A 21,448-nucleotide genomic window follows, 5' to 3' on the forward strand; every position below is an offset into this window, starting at 1 on the left:
GATGGCCGTTAGCACATTATGGATGCCCAGTTTTGAGCTGCTAGATCTTTTCTGAATCAATACCGTATTGCACAGTGGTAGTGCACAGAACATGATGGAGAGTGACCCCATTGTGAAGACAGGACTTCATCTCCAGAAGGATTGTGCTTTGGTCACTACTACCAGTGTTTCATGGACAGATGCATAGGTGGCAGGAGATTACCGAGGACAACGCCAAATCGGTTTGTCATGCGTGTTGCTTCTTTCACCACCACCTGCAGATCCAGTGTGGCATCTCTGTCTTTCAGGATTTGGTGAGCAGTGGTGCTTCTCCGCCACACTTGGTAATGGATGACATGTCCCATTCAGAGTACATTCTGTGCCCTTGTCCTCTGCTTCTTCCAAGAGATGTTTCAACACGGAGGAGTACACATTTAGCAGTTGAGGGAAGGTAGTAGGTGGTAATCAGCTACAAGTTTCCTTGTCCATGTTTGAGCTGATGCCATGAGACTTTATGGGACCTGGAATCAATGTTGTGGTCTCCCAGGGCTACTCCTTCCTGACTACATACCACTATGCCACCACCTTTGGTAGGTCTGTCCTGCTGGGGACAGGATGTACCCAGAGATTGTTACAGAGGAGCCTGGGACATTGGCTAAAAGGTATGATTCTGTGAATATAACTGTCAGGCTGCTGCTTGACTACTCTGTGGGACCGCTTTTCCAGTTTTGGCAGAAATCTCCAGATTTTAGCGAGGATGACTTTGCAGAGTTGACTAACATGGTGTGCCTTTGTCGTGTCTCAGTCCAATGCCCAGATCAATTCTGATTTTATGCTTTTCTTTGACGTTGTGGTTTGGCATAACAGAATAGCTTGCTAGGCTATTTCAGAGGGTATTTAAAAGTTAACTACGTTGCTGTGGGCCCGGAGTCATGTTTATAGGACAGACCAGGTAAAGATGGCAGATTTCCTTCCCCACGGGATATCAATGAACCAATGGGTTTTTTATGACAATCCTGTGACACTAGATTTTGAATTCCAGATATTTTAAATTAAACTGAATTTAAATCACCTCAGTTTGTGTGGTGAGATTTGAACTCATGTTTATCAGATCAGTTAGTAAAGGCCTCTGGATAACTAGTCCAGTAACACATCAGGAGATAGAAAAGGTGTGTAAGAAAGGCAAGGTTACAGTGATCATGGGGGATTTCAATATGCAGGTGGACGGGGAAAATCAGGTTGGTAGTGGATCCCAAGAAAAGGAATTTGTGGAATGTCTACGAGATGGCTTTTTGGAGCAGCTTGTGGTGGAGCCCACTAGGGACCAGGCAATTCTAGATTTAGTGACGTGTAATGTGGCAGATTTGATAAGGGAGCTTAAGGTGAAGGAACACTTAGGAGGAAGTGACCATAATATGATAGAATTTACCCTGCAATTTGAGAGGAAAAAGCTGGAATCAGATGTAACGGTATTACAGTTGAATTAAGGCAACGACAGAGGCATGAGGGAGGAGCTGGCCAGAGTTGACTGGGAGATGAGCCTAGCAGGAAAGACAGTGGAACAGCAATGGCAGGAGTTTCTGGGAGTAATTTGGGAGACACAGCAAAAATTCATCCCTAGGAAGAAGCAGCATACTAAAGGGAGGACGAGGCAACCATGGCTGACAAGGGAAGTCAGGGACAGCATAAAAGCTAAAGAGAAAGCATACAATGCGGCGAAGAGCAGTGGGAAACCAGGGGGTTGGGAAGCCTACAAAGACCAACAGAGGACAACTAAAAAAGAAATAAGGAGGGAGAAGATTAAATATGAAGGTAAACTAGCCAGTAATATAAAAGAAGATTGCAAGAGTTTTTTTAGATATATAAAGGATAAGAAAGAGGCAAAAGTGGACATTGGGCCTCTGGAAAATGATGCTGGAGAAGTAGTAGTGGGAAACAAAGAAATGGCGGAGGAACTGAATAGGTACTTAGCGTCAGTCTTCACAGTGAAAGACATGAGTAACATCCCCATAGTTCAAGAGAGTTGGGGGGCAGAGGTGAGTATGGTGGCCATTACCAAGGAGAAGGTGCTAGGAAAACTGAAAGGTCTGAAGGTGGATAAATCACCTGGACCTGATGGATTACACCCCAGAGTTCTGAAGGACATAGCTGAAGAGTTAGTGGAGGTGTTAGTGGTGATCTTTCAGGAATCACTGGAGTCAGGGAGGGTCCCAGAGGACTGGAAAATCACTAATGTAACCCCCCTGTTTAAGAAGGGAGTGAGGCAAAAGATGGGAAATTACAGGCCGATTAGCCTGACCTCAGTTGTTGGTAAGATTTTAGAGTCCATTATTAAGGATGAGATTTCAGAATACTTGGAAGCACATGATAAAATCAGGCAAAGTCTGCATGGTTTCATCAAGGGGAGGTCATGCCTAACAAATCTGTTAGAATTCTTTGAGGAGGTAACAAGTAGGTTAGACAAAGGAGAGCCAATGGATGTTATCTACTTGGACTTCCGAAGGCCTTTGACAAGGTGCAGCACAGGATGCTGCTCAGTAAGATAAGAGCCCATGGTGTTAGAGTCAAGGTACTAGCATGGATAGAAGATTGGCTGTCTGGCAGGAGGCAGAGAGTGCGGATAAGGGAGTCTTTCTCAGGATGGCGGCTAGTGACTAGTGGAGTTCCACAGGGGTCAGTGTTGGGACCACAATTTTTCACTTTATACATTAAAGATCTAGATGAAGGAACTGAGGGCATCCTGGCTAAGTTTGCAGATGATGCAAAGATAGTTGGAGGGACAGTAGTATTGGGGATGCTGCGGAATGATTTGGACAGGTTAGGAGAATGGGCAAAGAAGTGGCAGATGGAATACAACGTGAGGAAGTGTGAAGTTATGCACTTTGGTAGGAAGAATAGAGGCATAGACTATTTTCTAAATGGGGAGAGAATTCAGAAATCTGGAGTGCAAAAGGACTTGGGAGTCCTAGTCCAGGATTCTCTTAAGGTTAACTTGCAGGTTGAGTCAGTAGTTAGAAAGGCAAATGCAATGTTGGCATTTATTTTGAGAGGACTAGAATATAAAAGCAGGGATGTGCTGCTGAAGCTTTATAAGGCTCTGGTCAGACCACATTTAGAATATTGTGAGCAATTTTGGGCCCCATATCTCAGGAAGGATATGCTGGCCCTGGAGAGGGTCCAGAAGAGGTTCACAAGAATGATCCCAGGAATGAAAGGCTTAACATATGAGGAACGTTTGAGGACTCTGGGTCTATACTCGATGGAGTTTAGAAGGATGAGGGGGGATCTGATTGAAACTTACAGAATACTGAAAAGCATGGATAGAGTGGACGTGGGGAAGATTTTTCCATTAGTAGGAGAGACTAGGACCCGAGGGCACAGTCTCAGAGTAAAGGGATGACCTTTTAGAACAAAGCTGAGGAGAAACTTCTTTAGCCAGAGAGTGGTGAATCTATGGAATTCATTGCCACAGAAGGCTGTGGAGGCCAGGTCATTGAGTGTATTTAAGACCGAGATAGATAGGTTCTTGATTGGTAAGGGGATCAAATGTTACGGGGAGAAGGTGGGAGAATGAGGTTGAGAAACTTATCAGCCATGATTGAATGGCGGAGCAGACTCGATGGGCTGAATGGCCTAATTTCTGCTCCTATGTCTTATGGTCTTATGGTCTTATCAGCAGGTGCCTCAATTTCTTCCCTGAGCGTTAGTAACTGGGAGTATCAAGCTCTAATCTGGAACAAATGCAACTTGTAATAAACTATCAGAAAGCTTTTGATCACTTGACATTTTGTAACCTTGCATAACTGGTGTCCTGAGAATGATTGGAAGGGAGTACATTGGTGGTGTATCTGGCTCAATTAAGCTATGACTGATGATCTCAAACCTGCAACGGTTGTATTGGCAGATGAAGCACTTTTTAGCCTGTAAGCAATTTAGCTTAGTATATTGATCCTTGAGTTGCCAGCTAAAAGGCCATCTTCACTCTGGGAAGAATCCTTATCCCCCGTATTTTTTCTGATTCACCAATATGGCAAAGAGGGACAGGTATTACAGGGTGCCTAAAGCCAACATGAGCTGTTTACAAAATCCACAGAATCTGAGCTATTCTCAGAGCAGGCAAGTCCATGCAAAACTTGCCTTGCATGAGCCAGATGAATTGCCTCCAGATCAGAATTTAATACTTTTGGTTGCTACAAGGTATAGATGTGAAGAAGCATGGGTAGTAGGCTGTGTGATTAGAACAAACTTTCCATTGAAGCAGATGCAAAGCTATGTGACTTTTGCATAGATAAAAGCAAAATACTGTGGATGCTGGAAATCTGAATCAAAAACAGAAAATGCTGGAAAAACTCAGCAAGTCTAACAGCATCCGTGGAGAGAAAAATAGAGTTAACATTTCGAGTCCATATGGCCCTTCCTCAGAGCTGAAAAGAAGTGGAAGTGTCACATGTCACGTGTTAGTGGAAATGTCACATTTCCACTTAGAGTCATAGACTCATAGGGCCTTTTTCTGTGCTGTAGGCCTCTTCAGCCCATCGAATCTGCACCGGTCAAACAAGTACCTAACTATTCTAATCCCATTTTCTAGCACTGGGCCCCTAGCCTCGTATGCCATGGCATCGCAAGTGCACTTCCAAATACCTCTTAAATGTTGTGAGGGTATCTGCCTCTACCACTCTTTAAGGCAGTGAGTTCCAAATTCCCACCACCCTCTGGGTAAAAGAATTCTTCCTCACATTCTGTCTAAGCCTCCTGCCCCTTACCTTAAATCAATGCCCCCTGGTAATTGATCTCTCCCGCAAGGGGAAAAGTTCCTTCCTGTCTACCCTCTCTATGCCCTTCATAATTTTATACACCTAAGTCATGTGCCCCCTCAATTTCCTCTTGCTCCAGGGAAAATAACCCCAGTCTATCCAATCTCACCTCATAACTAAAACTCTCCAGCCCAGGCAACATCCTGGTAAATCTCCTCTGAACTCTCTCTCACGCAATCACATTCTTCTGATCCTCGATACTTCCCAGGGGCCTACCATTCATCGTCTATTCCCTTGCCTTGTTTGTCCTGCCCAAGTGCATCACCTCACACTATTCCGGATTAAATTCCATTTGCCACTGATCAGGCCATCTGACCAGCCTGTCTATTATCCTCCTGTAATCTAAGGGTACCCTTCTCACTATTTACCACGCCACCAATTTTCGTGTCATCCGCGAACTTACTGATCAACCCTCTTACATTCAACTCTAAATTGTTTATATATACATCACAAACAGCAAGGGACCCAACACCGATCCCTGTGGAACACCATTGGATACATGCAACCAGTGGCTTCCTGCCACAGCCAATTCTAGATCGAATTTGCCAAATTGCCTTGGATCCCATGGGCTCTTACCTTCATTATCAGTCTCCCATGCGGGACCTTATCAAAAGCCTTGCTGAAGTCCAAGTAGACTACTTGGCCCTCACCTACACACCTGGTCACCTTTTCGAAAAACTCAATCAAATTGGTCAGACATGGCCTCCCCTTAACAAAACCAAGCTGACTGTCTTTGATTAATCCCTGCCTCTCCAAGTGTAGATTAATTCTGTCCCTCAGAATAGCTTCCAATAGTTTCCCAGCCACTGAGGTTAGTCTGACTGGCCTGTAGTTCCCTGGTTTATCCCTTCCTCCCTTCTTGAATAACAGTACCACATTGGCTGTCCTCCAGTCCTCTGGCACCTTTCCTGGGACCAGAGGGGTATTGAAAATTATTGCTAGCACCCTGCTATCTCCTCCCTTGCCTTACTCAACAGCCTGGGATACATTTCATTCGGGCCTGGAGATTTATCTACTTTTAAGCCTGCCAGACCACGTAGACCCTCCTCCCTTTCTATGCTAATTTCTTTAATTATAATCACAGTCCTTCTGCCTGATTTCCATACCCACATCATCCCTCTCATTTGTGAACACTGACAAGAAGTATTCGTTTAGAATCCTACCTACGTCTTCCAGCTCCACACACAAATTACCACTATGGTCTTTAATGGGCCCCACTCTTTTCCTAGTTATCCTCTTACTCTTAATGTACTTGTAAAATAACTTTTGGATTTTTCTTTATCTTACTTGCCAATGTTTTTTCATGCCCCCTTTTTGCTCTCCTAATTTCCTTTTTAAGATCGTCCCCCCTACACATTCTATACTCCTCTAGGGCTTCTGCTGTTTTGAGCCTTCGGTATCTGCCATAAGCCTCCTTTTTTTCTCTTTATCCAATCCTGTATATCCCTCGACATCCAGGGTTCCCTGGATTCGTTGGTCCCACCTTTTGTCTTTACTGGAAAATGTTGGCCCTGTACTCCCCCTATTACCTTCTTGAATGAGTCCCACTGTCTGACGCAGATTTAGTTAAAAGTAGCTGTTCCCAAACCACTCTGGCCAAATCACACCTGATCTTATTAAAATCGGCATTCCCCCAATTTAGAACTCTGATTCCTGGCCAATCCTTGTACTGTTCCATAACAACCTTGAATCTAACGGAGTTATGATCACTATTCGCAAAATGCTCCCCCAGTGATACCTCTACCACTGGCCCGGCTTCATTCCCTAAAATTAAGTCCAGGACCACCCCCTCTCTTGTAGGACCTTCTATATACTGGCTTAAAAAGCTCTCCTGGATGCATTTTAAGAATTCCACTCCCTTTAAACCTATCACACTATGACAAAACCGTTGGGGAAGTTGAAATCCCCCATTATTACTACCCTGTTATTTTTACACATCTCTGAAATTTGCCTACATATCTGCTCTTCTATTTCTCTCTGACTGTTTGGGTGCCTATGGTACACTCCCAGCAATGTGATTGCTCCTTTTTTGTTTTTCAGTTCTACCCATATGGCTTCATTTGAAGAGCCTTCTAAGATGTCATCCCTCCTTACTGCTGTAATTGATTCCTTGATCAATATTGCGATACTCCCTCCTCTTTTACCTCCTTCCCTGTCTTGCTTGAAGACCAATATACCCTGGAATATTGAGCTGCCAATCCTGCCCCCCTCTCAACCATGTCTCTGTGACATCAGTTACATCATATTTCCATGTGTTAATTTGTGCCCTTAACTCATCTACCTTATTCGTCAGGCTCCTTGCATTAAAATAAATACCATCCAACCTTGCCAAGCTCCCTTATGCTTTAACTGGCCTATAATTTCTATGCCTTTCAGGCTCATTTGCTCTCTCTTCTAATTTTTGTCTGTGCAATTCCCCCTGCTTAACCTCCTCTCAGGATCCCATCCTCCTGCCAAGTTAGTTTAAACCCTCCCCAACAACACTAGCAAACCTGCCCACAAGGATGTTGCTGCCATTCCTGTTCAGGTGCAACCCGTCCACTTTGTACAGGTCCCACCGCCCCCATAAATGGTCCCAATGTCCCAGAAAACCAAAACCCTCCCTCCTGCACCATCTCTTCAGCTATGTATTCATCTGGGATAACCTCCTATACTCTCTAGCGTGCAGCACTGGAAGATTACTACCTTTGAGGTCCTTTTTTTTACTCTGTTTCCTAGCTCCCTAAGTTCTGCTAGCAGGACCTCATCTCTCTTTCTACCTATGTCATTGGTACCAATATGTACCACGATCTGTCTGTTTGCCCTCTCCCTTTAGAATGCCCTGCAGCCGTTCAGTGACATCCTTAACCCTGGCACCAGGGAGGCAACATACCATTCTGGAGTCACATCTACGGCTGCAGAAACACCTCTCTGTTCCTCTTACTATTGAATCTCCTACCACTATTGCTCTTCCCCTCTTTTTCCTCCCATACTGTGTAGCTGAGTCACTCACCATACCATGAGCGTGGCTGCGCTCCCCAGAGGAATCTTCACTCTTACCATTTTCCAACACAGAAAAACGGTTCTCGAGCGAGATGCACCCTGGGGATTTCCTGACTACCTGCCTGACACCTTTCTTCTGACTGATGGTCACCCATTCCCCCTCTGTCTGCACTTCCGTAAGCTGTGGGGTGACCACATCTTAAAAACATGCTATCCACGAAACACTCAGCCTCGCGGATGCATCTCAGTGCCTCCAGCTGCTGCTCAAGCCCCGAAACTCGGGGCTCAAGTAGCTGCGGCTGGTGGCACTTCCTGCACACTGGTCGGTCAGAGCGCAAGGAGCATCCAGGACTTCCCACATGTTGCAGGCAGTACATAACATGGGGCTGAGCTGCCCTGCCATGCCCCTAGTTGAAAGAAAACCCTTACATGCAGTAAAATGCAGTTTAAATACAGTTTTTTTAAAAAGTTAAATTGTTTATGCACTTTAAATAAAAACAAGAACCCTTACCTTTCCTTAGCTTAATCTATTTTAAACTGGAGAAAAACACTTACCCACTACTCACCAATCAGCTCTCACCTTTGTGCTGATGTCACTTTTTGAAGCTTCCCCGCACTCGCGCTGGTTCTGATCTTTCTACTGCGTTCTCGCACTGTCTTGTGATGTCACTCTTTGTGATTTTCAACAAGAATTGACTGCAGGACACTCTTCCCAGGCTGCTTCACCGCGATGCTGACTACAGGACGCTCTTCCCAGGCTGCTTCACTGCGATGCTGACTGCAGGACCCTCTTCCCAGGCTGCTTCACTGCGATGCTGACTGCAGGACACTCTTGCCGGGCTGCTTCACCACGATGCTGACTGCAGGATGCTCTTCCCAGACTTCTTTTCAGCTCAAACGAAGGGACATACTGACTCGAAACGTTAACTCTGTTTCTCTCTCCACAGATGCTGCCAGACCTGCTGAGTTTTTCCAGCATTTTCTGTTTTTGTTACTTTTGCGTAGTTCACCAGCACAGTTCCTATTTCGTTGATCATTGAAGCATTACAGGCAGGTTTCAGTTCCATAAATGTCTTTTTGATGATAGGATACAGATTAACCAGAAGGCTGACTTCTCAGTGAACTTTCCACAGTAGGCATATTTAATACTAATGAAAAATATGTGAAAATTTGTACAAGTTAGCAATTGCCATGCCCAAACCTAATACAGATTTGTCCACTCAATCTGTTTTAATCCATTTGGCAGGTGATGCGGGATATGTGGAAACAGGGATACAGTGATGCATTTGACTTCCTCAAGAGGAATTGTGAGTTTGGACCAATGTTTTCCTGCTACGTTTTTTAACTATGCAGATTTATTTGCTGTCTCTATTTTTTTAAGCCTGTGAGAACGATATTCTGTAAAATTAGATTAAATTACTCGAGGCAGTCGCAACCAATGCATATGTAGCCTAAAGAAGAGCTAATTCTTCAGGTGAGTCTGATTTTTTGAAAAAAATCAATGATAGGTCTACCCAATAATTTTGCTTTTAAAAAGATGGTAAGAATCTTAAATCCACCTTTATAGACAAAGGGAGAAGGAAGGTGAAGATCTACTTACTGCTTGTGTTCCATTTGTTCTTCAGTGAGATTAATTTTAGAGCACCCACTGGTCCATTGTTAACCAAGTAAATATGGATGTCTAGCCTGGATATTCTTAGTGCATATGTTAAAGAGCATGCACCCCCATCCCTGAAGTCAAGATTCCTCTTTATTTTATCCAGTCCCTTTCCCGGGAGCCATTCCAGAGTTCAGTTCAGATCATCTCCATAAGGAAAAGTGCACAAGAGGTTTGAAGATTGAACACATTGTTCTCCTTTCCACCTGGATGAATTTATGAGGAGCCAAATTATGCAGTCTTCATGTGCTTATTTTGGATGTTTTAGTGTGATCAAACAGAATAGCAGAAAAATTCCTTCTTTTGTGAAACACCAGATCAACACTTATACCCTAATAAAATGCATGGTAGTCTATGAATGTGCTGAATTTTACATTCCTTATCACTTAATCATTCAGTCGCCACATACGAATAAATAGGCCATCCCTTTAATTCAATGGAGAGACTGAAAAATGTGAAAGATGAACAGGGTCATGATATTGCTATGTTCACAATGCAACTTGCCACTACTGATGAAGGCAACATTCCATGACATGACCTGTCTCCTAGATTTTATCCTCTTCTGATGCCACAGAGCTTCCAATAAGTAAATTTTGAAAACAAAACTGCACCTACCAGTCATTCTGTAGGCAACATATTCACACACAATTGGTCTGAATTTCCCCCCAAATTTGGCTAGGTTTAATGTCATAGTGCTGGGAATTGCTTCTAAAACTGTTTCATTTGCGGAAGGTTTTAAGGCAATCCAATTGGTAGTAACCATGTTTGTTTTATGGCTGCCACGAAGTTCACCATTGCCACCACTTCAATTTTTAGGATTCTGACAAAGACAATTCAAAAGGTTGATTGCTAACTTTAAAAACTTGAACCGGAGGCTAATTTAACTGTTCGTTTATAGAGAAGTGTTTATTTATCTGGAAACAAATATCACTGACTCAGCTTTCGTTGGCTGCCATAGCTGTAGGATAACCTAACATAATCCCAGTCTTGTTATATTCATATTGAGCTACTTGCTAGGAGACATCACTGGTCTTCAGATTCTACGTAGAGAAAGGAAAGAAACTCCCTGGAGGGAGAAAGGGTGGTGTAGTTCTAACCTGTCTTTTGTTGGATCAATCAAATTATGGCATTGATGATATTCCACCTGAGGATCATGGCCTAAAGTTTTGGGAATTGAAAGAAGAATGAAGGGCTATACTTTGTTACTTGGAATAATTGGGCTTTTCAACATATTTTGTCTGTGTACTTTGGAGCAGAAGGTTGCTTCCAGGTTGTTTTTTGCCATCTGGTGGTGATGCTAAGTAACCACTTTCCAAAACATATTTTTTGGTTACCAGTTTACTTCCTCTCCTATTGCCTTCAGAAATATTGGCTTTTTGCTGGTTTATGGTTCACCAGCACCTTTTTAAATTTTAGCAAAGCAGATTTAGCAGCAATTTGTATCTTGTGGGTTGCAACAGTGTTTAAAACAAATCAAATATAAAATCAAACCACTGCAGATGCTGGAAATATGAAATACTCAGGTCTGGGAGCACCTGTAGAGAGATAAACAGAGTTAACATTTCAAGTCGTGAAGATGGATGTTATTTTCTTTTAATATTTTGGGAATATGGTGGTATTCTGTAAGGAGGTGTGTGTGTGTGTGTATCCAACTGGGGGAAGGTTAATGGAGACAATTTAGCTCATCTGTGAGAGCTGAGAGGTAAAAGGGTAAAGGAGCTAGATGCATGCATTTGCAATGAGAGGCTATGGTGAAGTTGGATTTGCAAGTAAATCAGTTGGGTTTTAATTTGCATTAGAAGATAAGTAGGGACTTGGCTTTGCAGCTGTTTAAATTTCAAAAGGGAGCCTAAGGTACTTTTACAACTTAAAAGATTTCATAAGTAAACAAGGGAAAGTTATCAAATTTTATTTGACCCGAAAATGGAGGCAGCAGGAAATATGAAAAGTTTTCATATTTTGGAAAAGTTGTGTTCTAAGAGGTGCTGAGGACAATGGAACCTTGATGAAAGGGGAAAAGGAAAGATGTTGAGCTGAATTGTGGTGGCTGTGTAGCGGGGAGTAGAAGGTGTAAAATCTAAAACAGCCATCCAGTCAAACCAGAAAAGTCTTTGTTTCAGAAAGCAGTTTGTTTTCTGAACTTTCTTGGATTTCCACAGCAGAGTGGACGTGTTTGAGGAGTTGTCTGGTATACCTTTACTTAAGTAACAGCAGTTTTACCTTGGGGTAATATTATTGGATTTTTATTGTTAAAAATCTATAAGGGAGTTTTTGCTAAGCAGTTTACTTGTGTGTTCTGACCAAGTGGGTTTTCTTCTTTTTGGGATGGGGGTTGGGGGGAATGTTTTGTAAGACTGTTTCAACTGTGTAACTTTAATTGTATGTGCTTAAACTTTTCTTTCTTCTTGTTAATGAATCTTTTAACATTTCAAAACCCTAAAGGTGTTCCTGGAGTTCTGTGCTTCCGGGGAGGCTGTTGCATAATGGTATTGTCACTGGACTAGTATTTTAGAGACCCAGGGTAATTTTCTGGGAACCTGAGCTCGAATCCCATCAATGGCAGATGGTGAAATTTGAATTCAGTAAAAACCTGGAATTAATGGTATGATAGTGACCATGAAAACATTGCCGATTGTTATAAAAACTGATCTGATTCACTAATCTCCTTTTTTAAGGAAGGAAATCTGCAGTCCTTGTCTGGTCTGGCCTACATGTGACTCCAGACCCACAGCAATGTGGCTGACTCTTAAAATGCCTTCTGAATAAGGGCAGTCAGAGATGGGCAATAAATGCTGGCCTAGTCAGGGACATCCACATCCCACAAACAAAATTTAAGAAAAAAGCTTTTCCTCCTTGCTTTCAAAATACAAAAAAAGTTATGATCAGTAAGACAGATTTCTGTTTGGAAACCTGGCTTCCTCAGCAAAAAACATCATCTGTGGGCATAACAAAGGCAAAGAGTCCTATTTGACTTTAAAGGTTCTCTGTTTCTCATTCAGCCAGTCTGGCTGTATCTGTGGTGAATTTCAAAAATGTTAGTGTAAAGGGATAACATACACATGGACTGAAAAAGGAATTTATTGTAAAGAGTTGAAGTAAATGCATCGCACACAATATCTTTAGACATGCAATTAATGAGAAAGTTGAATAATTTACCTGAACGTGGCATCATATCTGGTCCTGCAGCAGATGGTATCGGATTGCATTCAGGAACAGAAATTCTGACTGAACGTGACTGCAGCCCTTGAGTTCAGTGAACCCAGCACAGTCTAGGAATTGAAATTTGAGATTATTTGGTCTATACATCTTAATTATTCTGAGCAGTGGTTATACTTATTGAGCTATCAGTGTCAGTGAGTGGGGCTCCATGTATTTAAATTTTTTATATTCCATGTTGCTGTTTTTAAAAAATGATAAATCTTGCTCCTAATATTTCCTGATATTGATGTCTCTACAAATTCTATCAAACTGGATTTGGTTTTCTGAACATGCCAGCTTTCTTTCCCCCCTCTTGAGTTGATGAAATTAGAATTGTCGCGACAGCCCATTTATTTTTCCTTCCCTGATCCTTGATGTTTCTGTTGTACCAGTCTTTTTCAGGTTGTGGTTGGTTATTGAGAATGGGGAAGTGTGTTCATATAAATACAGCCCTCAACATATACAAATAGTTGCTAGCTTTGCTTTGCTAAAATTTAAAAGGGCATCTGGTGTTGTTGAACTGTAAAGCACGATTTTCTACATAAGAAAACGTCTGCCAACCTTTTCCCTCTCCACTGACCAAATGCCATGGCTTAAATTACTCATATACTGTATCCCAAAATTTGCATTTTGAATGAATTGGTACTCCCTGCTTCTATGATCTTCCTAGGGAATCTAATTCATAGATTTAACCACTCAAACTCAAAATACATTTTCTGCAGATTAGTTTTGAGCGTAGGCCATGTCCTCTGGTTCCACTGTTTTGGGAAAAATGAAATAACTCATAACTTTGTGCTCTTGTAGCTTGTGGCATCATCTGAATCTACTTGTAGCCCTGTCTGGCTTTCTGGTTCTAGGGCCCCAAAATCAACTCTATTCCATCCATATGCTGTCCTGACAGTATGTCTTTGCTCCAGTTGTGTTTCTTGTGTTTCCCAGTTGGTTCCTCCAGAAAATACAATTTGAGCTCACTCCAAATGCTTTTTCTTATGTCCAATAAAAACTGTCCAGCACTTCCAAATGGAAGCCCTCAGTCACTCTGTGACATTAAGCATAAAGTAATGAATATGCAGTGGTCTGCCCAGGCAAGCAATAAATGCTTTTATTGGTGCCAAATATAGGAGCTCTTTTTCATGCCTCTCTTCACTTCAGAAAATATATCCTTGGTCATGCCATTCAAATTTTTTATTGGACTAGCCTCCCAAACAAGTTATTCCCAGATGCACAAGATATTAAATGAGTACAAATACGAAAGCCTGGAAATTGTTCATGACCCAAACCAGTCAAAAGAGAACTGTCCTTGAAAACGTTTTCTTGCAGAGCTTAGGATAAATATTTTTGAGACAGATAACTGTCTCCTTTTAATGGAGCAAAAAAATACAATCTTTACAGGACTTCCATAAACATAACCACACTATGGTCCTGGATTTCCAAGGCTAGGTTAAACTGCTGATGCACACAATATATGTACTCTTTCTTAGAGTCATAAAACGCTTTGAAGGTCAACCTGAGACAGAGGTCATCTTCTTTATTCCTTTTACTCTTTCATGGGACATGGGTGTCACCCGTCCCCAATTGCCCTTGAACTGAGTGTCTTGCTCAGCCATTTCAGAGGGTAGTTAAGAGTCAACCACATGGCTGTGGTTCTGGAGACACATGCAAGCCAGACCGGGTAAGGATGATAGATTTCCTTCCCTAAAGGACATTAGTGAACCAGATGGGTTTTTACAACAACTGATGATAGTTGTCGTGGTCACCATTACTGAGACTAGCTTTTTTCCCCAGATTTATTAGTTGAATTTAAATTCCCCCAGTTTCTGTGGTGGGATTTGAACCTGTGTCCGCAGAGCATTAGCTTGAGCCTCTGGATTACTAATCCAGTGACATAACTACCACCATCATCACCACCACCATCTCCCCCTACATTGACAACAATCTGCACACCTAGAAACATTAAGGGATGATGAAAAAAGAAATATTAGTGCTTGGATGTCTTCCAAGTATGCACTTGATGGCTGGTTCAAAGTATTGTTAACTCAGATTGACCCAATTTGGACAACCGCTAGAGCACCTTCCCTTTGAGCATTATCTTATAGATATTAGCGGTATTTTCATTCTTAGTAGGTTTTGCAATTAAAATGCTTTTATTTGAAGAATGCTTTACCCTTTAAAAAGGCTACAACAAATGTGTTTAACTGTGCCTTGGATATAAAAGATGTGTAACTTCCAATTTGAGTGTCTTCTTTTAAAATTAATTTTAAACCAATGTCCCCTACCTCCTCTTCCAACCCTACTTTAGCCCATCTGGTGTTGAAGCTCTTACTTCTGCCTTTGATGCCTCTGGATTCAACTTGCACTAAGACTGTCCTAGCCTAACTTCCATTTTCCACACTTCGTAAATTTTAGTACATCCATAACTCTGCTGCCTGTATCACATCTGGCACCAAATCCTCATCACCAGTCACCTCTGTTTTCTCAATGGCTCACAATCCCTCATATATAAAATTCCTATCCTGTGTTTAGATTTGTCCCTATTTCTGTAATCTCCGCCAGCCCTACAAATCCTTCCCATCACAATCATTTTCTGACTCTGGCTTCTTGTGTGAATTTCCCCTGCTTTTATCTCACTGTTGGCAGCTGCACTTTCAGTTGCCTGGGCTCCATGTTTTGGAAGGCCATTCCTATACTCCATTAGGTTTCTCATTTCTTATTAGACCCACCTTTAAAATCCACTTCTTTGACCATGATTTTGGATACTGCTCCTAATGCTTCCTTCTTTGCGTCAGCATCCATTTTCCCTGTATCTCCATAAAGTTCCTTCAAATGTTCATCTCTATCACAGGCACTTTATAAATGTAATTGTTCCTGATGATGTTCTCTTGCCAAAACCACATAGAGGGTAGATGAGCCATCTCTATCTGGGTGTCTGCATAACGAGTGTTAGGCACAGATTACACCCAGCTGCATAAGGTTTAAAACAGTAATCAGGATTTATTTTGGTTCAACCTAAAGAACAGCCTTTTCCACGAGAATAATAATAACTAACAATACTTGTTCCATTCCAACTTTGCAGCTCTGTTGAATCAGCCACAACCTTTGCGGAACCCTTCCCAGTCAGCTTCAAATGAATGTGATGCAGCTGATGATGAGGAGGAGGCAATGGAAGTAGAGGGAGATCAAATGAGAGTATTAAACAGGGTCAGTAAGAATAATGACCAGATCCTGGAACATCTGTCACCACAACTTCATCAAGGTGAGCAAAGTTCACCCATGATATAATTGAATGGTGAAATAGGCTTGAAGGATTGGAAGGCCTACTGCTCCTATAGCATGGCTCACTGCTTCAAGTAAGGTCACCTGCAGTCTTACAGCTCAAAGGGGTAAATGTCTTTTCTTGCTCAGCATTCCATTCCATTGGTGCTGATTGTCACTGCAGCACTTCATTCAGATTAGCTAAGCCCAATGTTATCTTGCTCCAGTATCCATGTGTACATATCTGGCAGGTCATGGCCACAGAATAATGATCAGGCATAGGAAAGCTTGGCCAAATAATCTTTTTTTTTTCACTACATATTCCAAGAACTTGAAACAAGCCTCTGCACTTGTACTGCAGCCCTGGCTGAGATCAGCTAACTTGGCAGACTGGGGATGGAACCTGGCACTTTTCTATCATGTATGGTTCAGCTGCTTTGGTTAAACTCGCTGATGATTGAGGGGTAAAATTGGGAATTGTCAGTATGTGTGAAGGCTGATATTTTTAAGGGTGGCAGGTAGATGAGAAAGGGGGTGTGGTGGGCAAGGATAATGGCGAAGTAATGGTGCAGGAGTGTGAAGAGAGGTGATTGCTAGAGATGCACCAGCTCCAATTTGATTAGTAAGAGTTGGGACCAAGTAAGCTGGATAACAGAAGAGATTTGTTGGAATGGAGGATTTTGTGGGCAATTGTGATAAAGGATAAAGAGGAATAGTGCACCTCAGCCACAGAGGATGTAAGTTATGATGATTAGGGCCATTTCGGTGCTGTGGTAGTAATAGAAACCTGATTGAAGACATTCAAACTTGGATTTGCTTTTAAGATTGGTATGGATTTTGGAGACGGCATCACGTTTAAGGACTAAGGAGAGAAAAGGAAAGTTGGTGATGGGATAAGGGCAATGTGGTCAATGTTGGATATTTGGAGGAGAGAGGAAGAGGATTACCAGTACTTGTTCTATAATGGCCAGCTTTGCACCCTTATTCATTCTAGGAGAAGGGGTCACTGTTTAAAAATAAGGGGTCGCCCATTTAAGATGGATGGAGAGAAATAAGTCTTTTGAACTCTCTTCCTGCAAAGGCAGTGGAAGCAGAGTCTCTGATTATTTTTAAGGCAGAGGTGGATAAGCAAAGGGGTGATAAGTTACCAGGGGTAGGCAGGAATATGGAGTTGAGGTTACAATCAGACCAGCCACGATCTTACTGAATGGCAGAGCAGACTTAAGGGGCCGAGTGGCCTACTCCTCCTAATTCGTATGTTCACATATAAAATATTCTCATCTCCAGCCACCCAGGTGTAATTGAATGAGATTGTCTGTTCAGTGTGGCTTAACTCTCCCCTAAGCAGTTCTTTGCTCAATCGGCTTTCAGGAGGGTCCATTTATTAAAATGGGATTTTAAAATTTTTGAAGTTTTTAAAATTTAAATCTCACTCCTAATATTTCCCGATGCTGATGAACTCTATCAAAATAGATCTAACTTTGCAAACTTGCCAGGTTTTTTTTTTAACTCCTTCTCATTGACTCAGATGTGGAATTCTGTGCTCTCTTGTTGTGTTGATGAAATTTTAATCAGGACAGCCCAGTTTGTTTATTTCCCTAAGTTTTAATGATCCTACTGTAGCAGCTTTGGTCGGGTTGTGGTTATTTATCAAGAATTGGGAGGTGTGTTTATGTAGATAGTGGCCAGCAATTTTTGCTTCAAGCTCACCAGCTCATGGATGTTCAACCCATTAAGGAAAATGCACTCATCCAATGATCATCTACCCAGGAATAGCTGATGCTAACCAGCTTTCTCTCACTCTGATGCAACTGTGAGTTATGCTACTAAACTTCTTTCCACCACCTGCCCCACAATGTAAATGTCTGAAATTATTGATGCCATTATGTTAGTTCCGGATAATGGAGTATTTTCATGTTTTCTTTTATTTGTTCATGGGATGTGGGCGTCGCTGGCTCAGCCAGCATTTATTGCCCATCCCTAATTGCCTTCGTGTTGGCATCTGGAATAACAGATGGAATTATAAGTTCCTCTGCTGTTCCCCAAGAGTGAGCCTCAATTCCCAGCTTTCAGTTTCTTAACACCATTCATCCTGTGACTTTTTGGTGTAATTTTGTTTCACATTAGGAACAAATTATATTTTATGTTCACTGTGACCTGGATGGAAAATGGTTAGATTCGATGCGATCCAAAATCCAGTATTCTGAGATGGATCTGAACACAGTCTCAGAAGTGTCCTTGCCTTCTGTGTCAAGCAATTTCTTTCATATCCTGGACTTATGCTCTTATACCACATTCCCGCCCCCACAAGTTTGTGCTAATTTGTTTTGATTGGAAGTTGATTCATTTTCTGTAATTGTGTTCTTTTTTCTCAGCACTACTTGAAGCCTGTGCTGAAAAAAGACGTTTCCGTGCAGTCTTTTCAAACATGCTGCCAGTCCGCCTAGCCTCTGCCATGATGCTTCCATACACCTTGCCCCTGGAATCCGCAGTCTCATTCACCATAAAGTAAGTTTGCAATTTCTGTTGCTCCACATCGTCATTCGGGACCATTTGCCTTCCTTTTGGGCCTGTAGTGGAAAATCAGAAATCTTATGTCATTTGAAGTCTGGGTTTGACTGCCTGGTTTGTCTATTATCAATTCAGCCTTTAGGTGGAGCACTTTATTTTCCCCAGAAGCTAAACCTCAGTTATTAAAGTTAAAGGAGCTCATTCCCTAACCCTGTGCTCCCAGTGATGAACCTCATTCACAGGGAGCACTAGTTAGACAATTGGAGTACAATAGTATAGCCATGCCTCTGGCCCCTGCTCCTTTCAAGACCAACTTCTCCAATAGCGTGTGAGATTGTGGAATTAGCACTAGCAAGTCTGAGCTTGCACAGTGCCGTCTACCATTATAGCTGTCAGAAGCTATTAAAACAATCCAAGGCATGGAGCTGCCTGTCTAGAAGGAGAGATGGTGACAACCTGACATTTTATTTATAATGCTTATTTTGAGGTGTAGAGTTCATCTTTCAATATTAGAACTAATTCTGGTTTTTGACTAGCTTCAGTACTGTATAATTAGGCTATTTTTCAGTATTACACTGCATTAATTGAGAATTAAAAGTAAAATGGTTGGCTCAAGGAGCCTGGAATTTCCTGGAGTTACTAACAATCCAAGAGTTAAGTCGGAAATTGCCTTTTGTGGTTTCTTTTACCTGAAAAGAGAGAAATATTTGTATAATTGGATAACCAGAGTGTTTTTAATTATGTTTGATGGGGCTGGTTAGCTTAGTTGGCTAGATGGTAAGCATGTGCTTTAGAATTAAGGCAGAAGCATTGGTTTAATTCATATTCTGGCTGAGGTTGACTTGGGACCTGCCTCCTTGCCCTACCCCTGAGAGTGGAAGGCAATGGTAAACCACCACTGAAAAAAACAGCCAAGGAAACTGCTCAGCATGAAGCATCAGCAGATGGTGAACTAAGGACCTGCTTTGGGGCAGAGCACGCATGAACGAATGAATTACATTTGCCTACCTGGAACTCCTTTGGCTTCAACTTGTTACCTGGCAGGGTTTTCATATACAACCACAACATATATTTATAGAGCCTCTTTAATGTAGTAAAATGTCCCAAGTCTCTTCACAGGAGCATTATCAACAAATGAGAGCTTAGCAGAAAAGCATTTAGAACTGTCCAAGATACATTTATAAAGGTTGCTTTCATAGTTTGCATTTCTGAATGCTAATTTAGATCACAAACTCACTCTTTTGTGCCCCAGTATTCCGTATCTGTTCCAAAAGTCATGTTGCTTTAGATTCAAAAGAGTTTGGTTAGAACTGGAGTGGCATTATGGGAATGTGTACTGTGCAAAGGAGCACGTTGGCTAAGATGTTATTACACAGCACAAGATCAGGGAGTGCTTTATACGTGTTGGGAGTTCCTATTTTATGACCTACTCTGCATTTATTCCCCAGCTGAAGATATGTGCACAGGCATTTAACTAATCCTGTCTCTTTTTTATATTTGTACCTGACAGAATGTTGGAATGGTTGCCTGATCTCCCAGAAGATATTGACTGGATGAAAGACCAGATTGCCAGTATTTTGTGGTACTTTGTAACAAATGCCAAGGCAAAGTTGGAACGTCGTCTTTCAGCAAGGTACTGACAGTTGAATTAGAGAATAATCATGCAAACATTGACTGCAATGTTGGATGTTTGAAGTTTTCCATACAAATAAATATGTTAGTACGTTTTCCATCTACCCAACTTGCCAGTCCTATGACTTCTGCTTTTGTAATTGGACTTAGCCCAACAATGCCCACGCCCCTGAAAGAATTAAAAGAAAATGTGGGCAGTACTGTTTCCCCAGTTCTACATGAACTCCTGCTAACCTGAACACTGTTATACTACAATGATCAGGATTAGCTGTTTGTGTTTTCCTTCTCTGTTCCTCACTGGTGAGTTGACGCCAATTGTAGCACTCCAACGGCTATTCTGGCTGAGATCAGCTGAACTGCATAATATACATTCATTAACTTATTTCTGTTATTTATGACATTAAATTCATCTTTGGTCACACTTGGCTTTCAAATTATTTATTTCTAACTAGCTTTGTACTCTGCCCATCACCATCACCATCTAATTCTACAGGTGTGATGGGGCAAGTGCATGAGTTAAATTGATCTAAATTCAGTGATTGCTCACTCCCACCTCCTTGTGGAATTCTCTCTGACATAGTCATAATTGAAAACTTTGTCCCCATTCCATGGTAATTTCTTTCTTGGCAACCTAGCACAGATTCTCCTTCACCTCCTTGGCAACTGCTGAGATCAAATATAGAATTGCCAGAGAACTCACCTTCCCCCCCAGCTCCCTAGGCTGACATCATTGAACTCAACACTGGGAAATCAAGCTTGGAACCCTTTTGATTTGTATGGCACAGGATCTGCTAGAATTTCCATTGAAATGAATGGTCATTAACCCACTGGGGAGCATACTTTCAACTGGAGCTTCTCATAAGTAAAGTGCATTTGATAGTGGAGGTGGGGGAGAAGAGGGTGTTAGCTCCTCTCTCCTATATTAATGCCTGTTTAATCATGTTATGACACAGCAGTTGGTAAAGGCTGTTACTTAAAATCAGAGGGGAACTTTAAACAACTGTCATAACCTATATTTGTTTTGAGTTGCAGCTCTAAATTCAGGAATAAGACCACCAGTTCCTGAGAGGTTTTTATATCAAACCATTTGAGACATTTATTGATTTACACAAGTTAAACATATACACATGGCTACAAATTACTATTATCATAACTTTTTAACACATTCTCAAACTAATCTCCACTAAGGCAATCTTTAATATCAATTAATCATAGACTTGAAGCAGACACCAGGCAAAGCATTTTCACCTTACAAATTTAAAATAAGTTTCCTTTCACTTTGGTTCCTTTTATAGACAGTTGTAGGCTTACAGCTGCTTTGATGTTAAGTGCCTCTGCCCTGCACGCACAAAACTGCCCTCTGTTATCCCCAACTCTTCTCTTTGAATGTAAATTCTCCTTGTATCACCAGGCCCTTTGAACT

General features: G+C 41.8%; 1 protein-coding gene across 2 annotated transcripts in view; it reads left to right on the top strand.

Annotated features, from left to right (window-relative positions):
• Positions 1-21,448, top strand: part of pnpla2 (patatin-like phospholipase domain containing 2) — a 65,452-nt gene that overhangs the window by 39,820 nt on the left and 4,184 nt on the right. The window contains exons 5-8 of one of the 2 annotated variants that reach the window (XM_041196991.1): positions 9,022-9,082; positions 15,704-15,883; positions 18,258-18,390; positions 19,904-20,026. In XM_041196991.1, the coding sequence (XP_041052925.1) occupies positions 9,022-9,082; positions 15,704-15,883; positions 18,258-18,390; positions 19,904-20,026 (497 nt within the window). The remainder of the gene's footprint in view (positions 1-9,021; positions 9,083-15,703; positions 15,884-18,257; positions 18,391-19,903; positions 20,027-21,448) is intronic. The other variant, XM_041196992.1, reaches the window with a different exon arrangement.

Source organism: Carcharodon carcharias, chromosome 10 (assembly GCF_017639515.1).
Source record: "Carcharodon carcharias isolate sCarCar2 chromosome 10, sCarCar2.pri, whole genome shotgun sequence".
NCBI lineage: Eukaryota > Metazoa > Chordata > Chondrichthyes > Lamniformes > Lamnidae > Carcharodon > Carcharodon carcharias.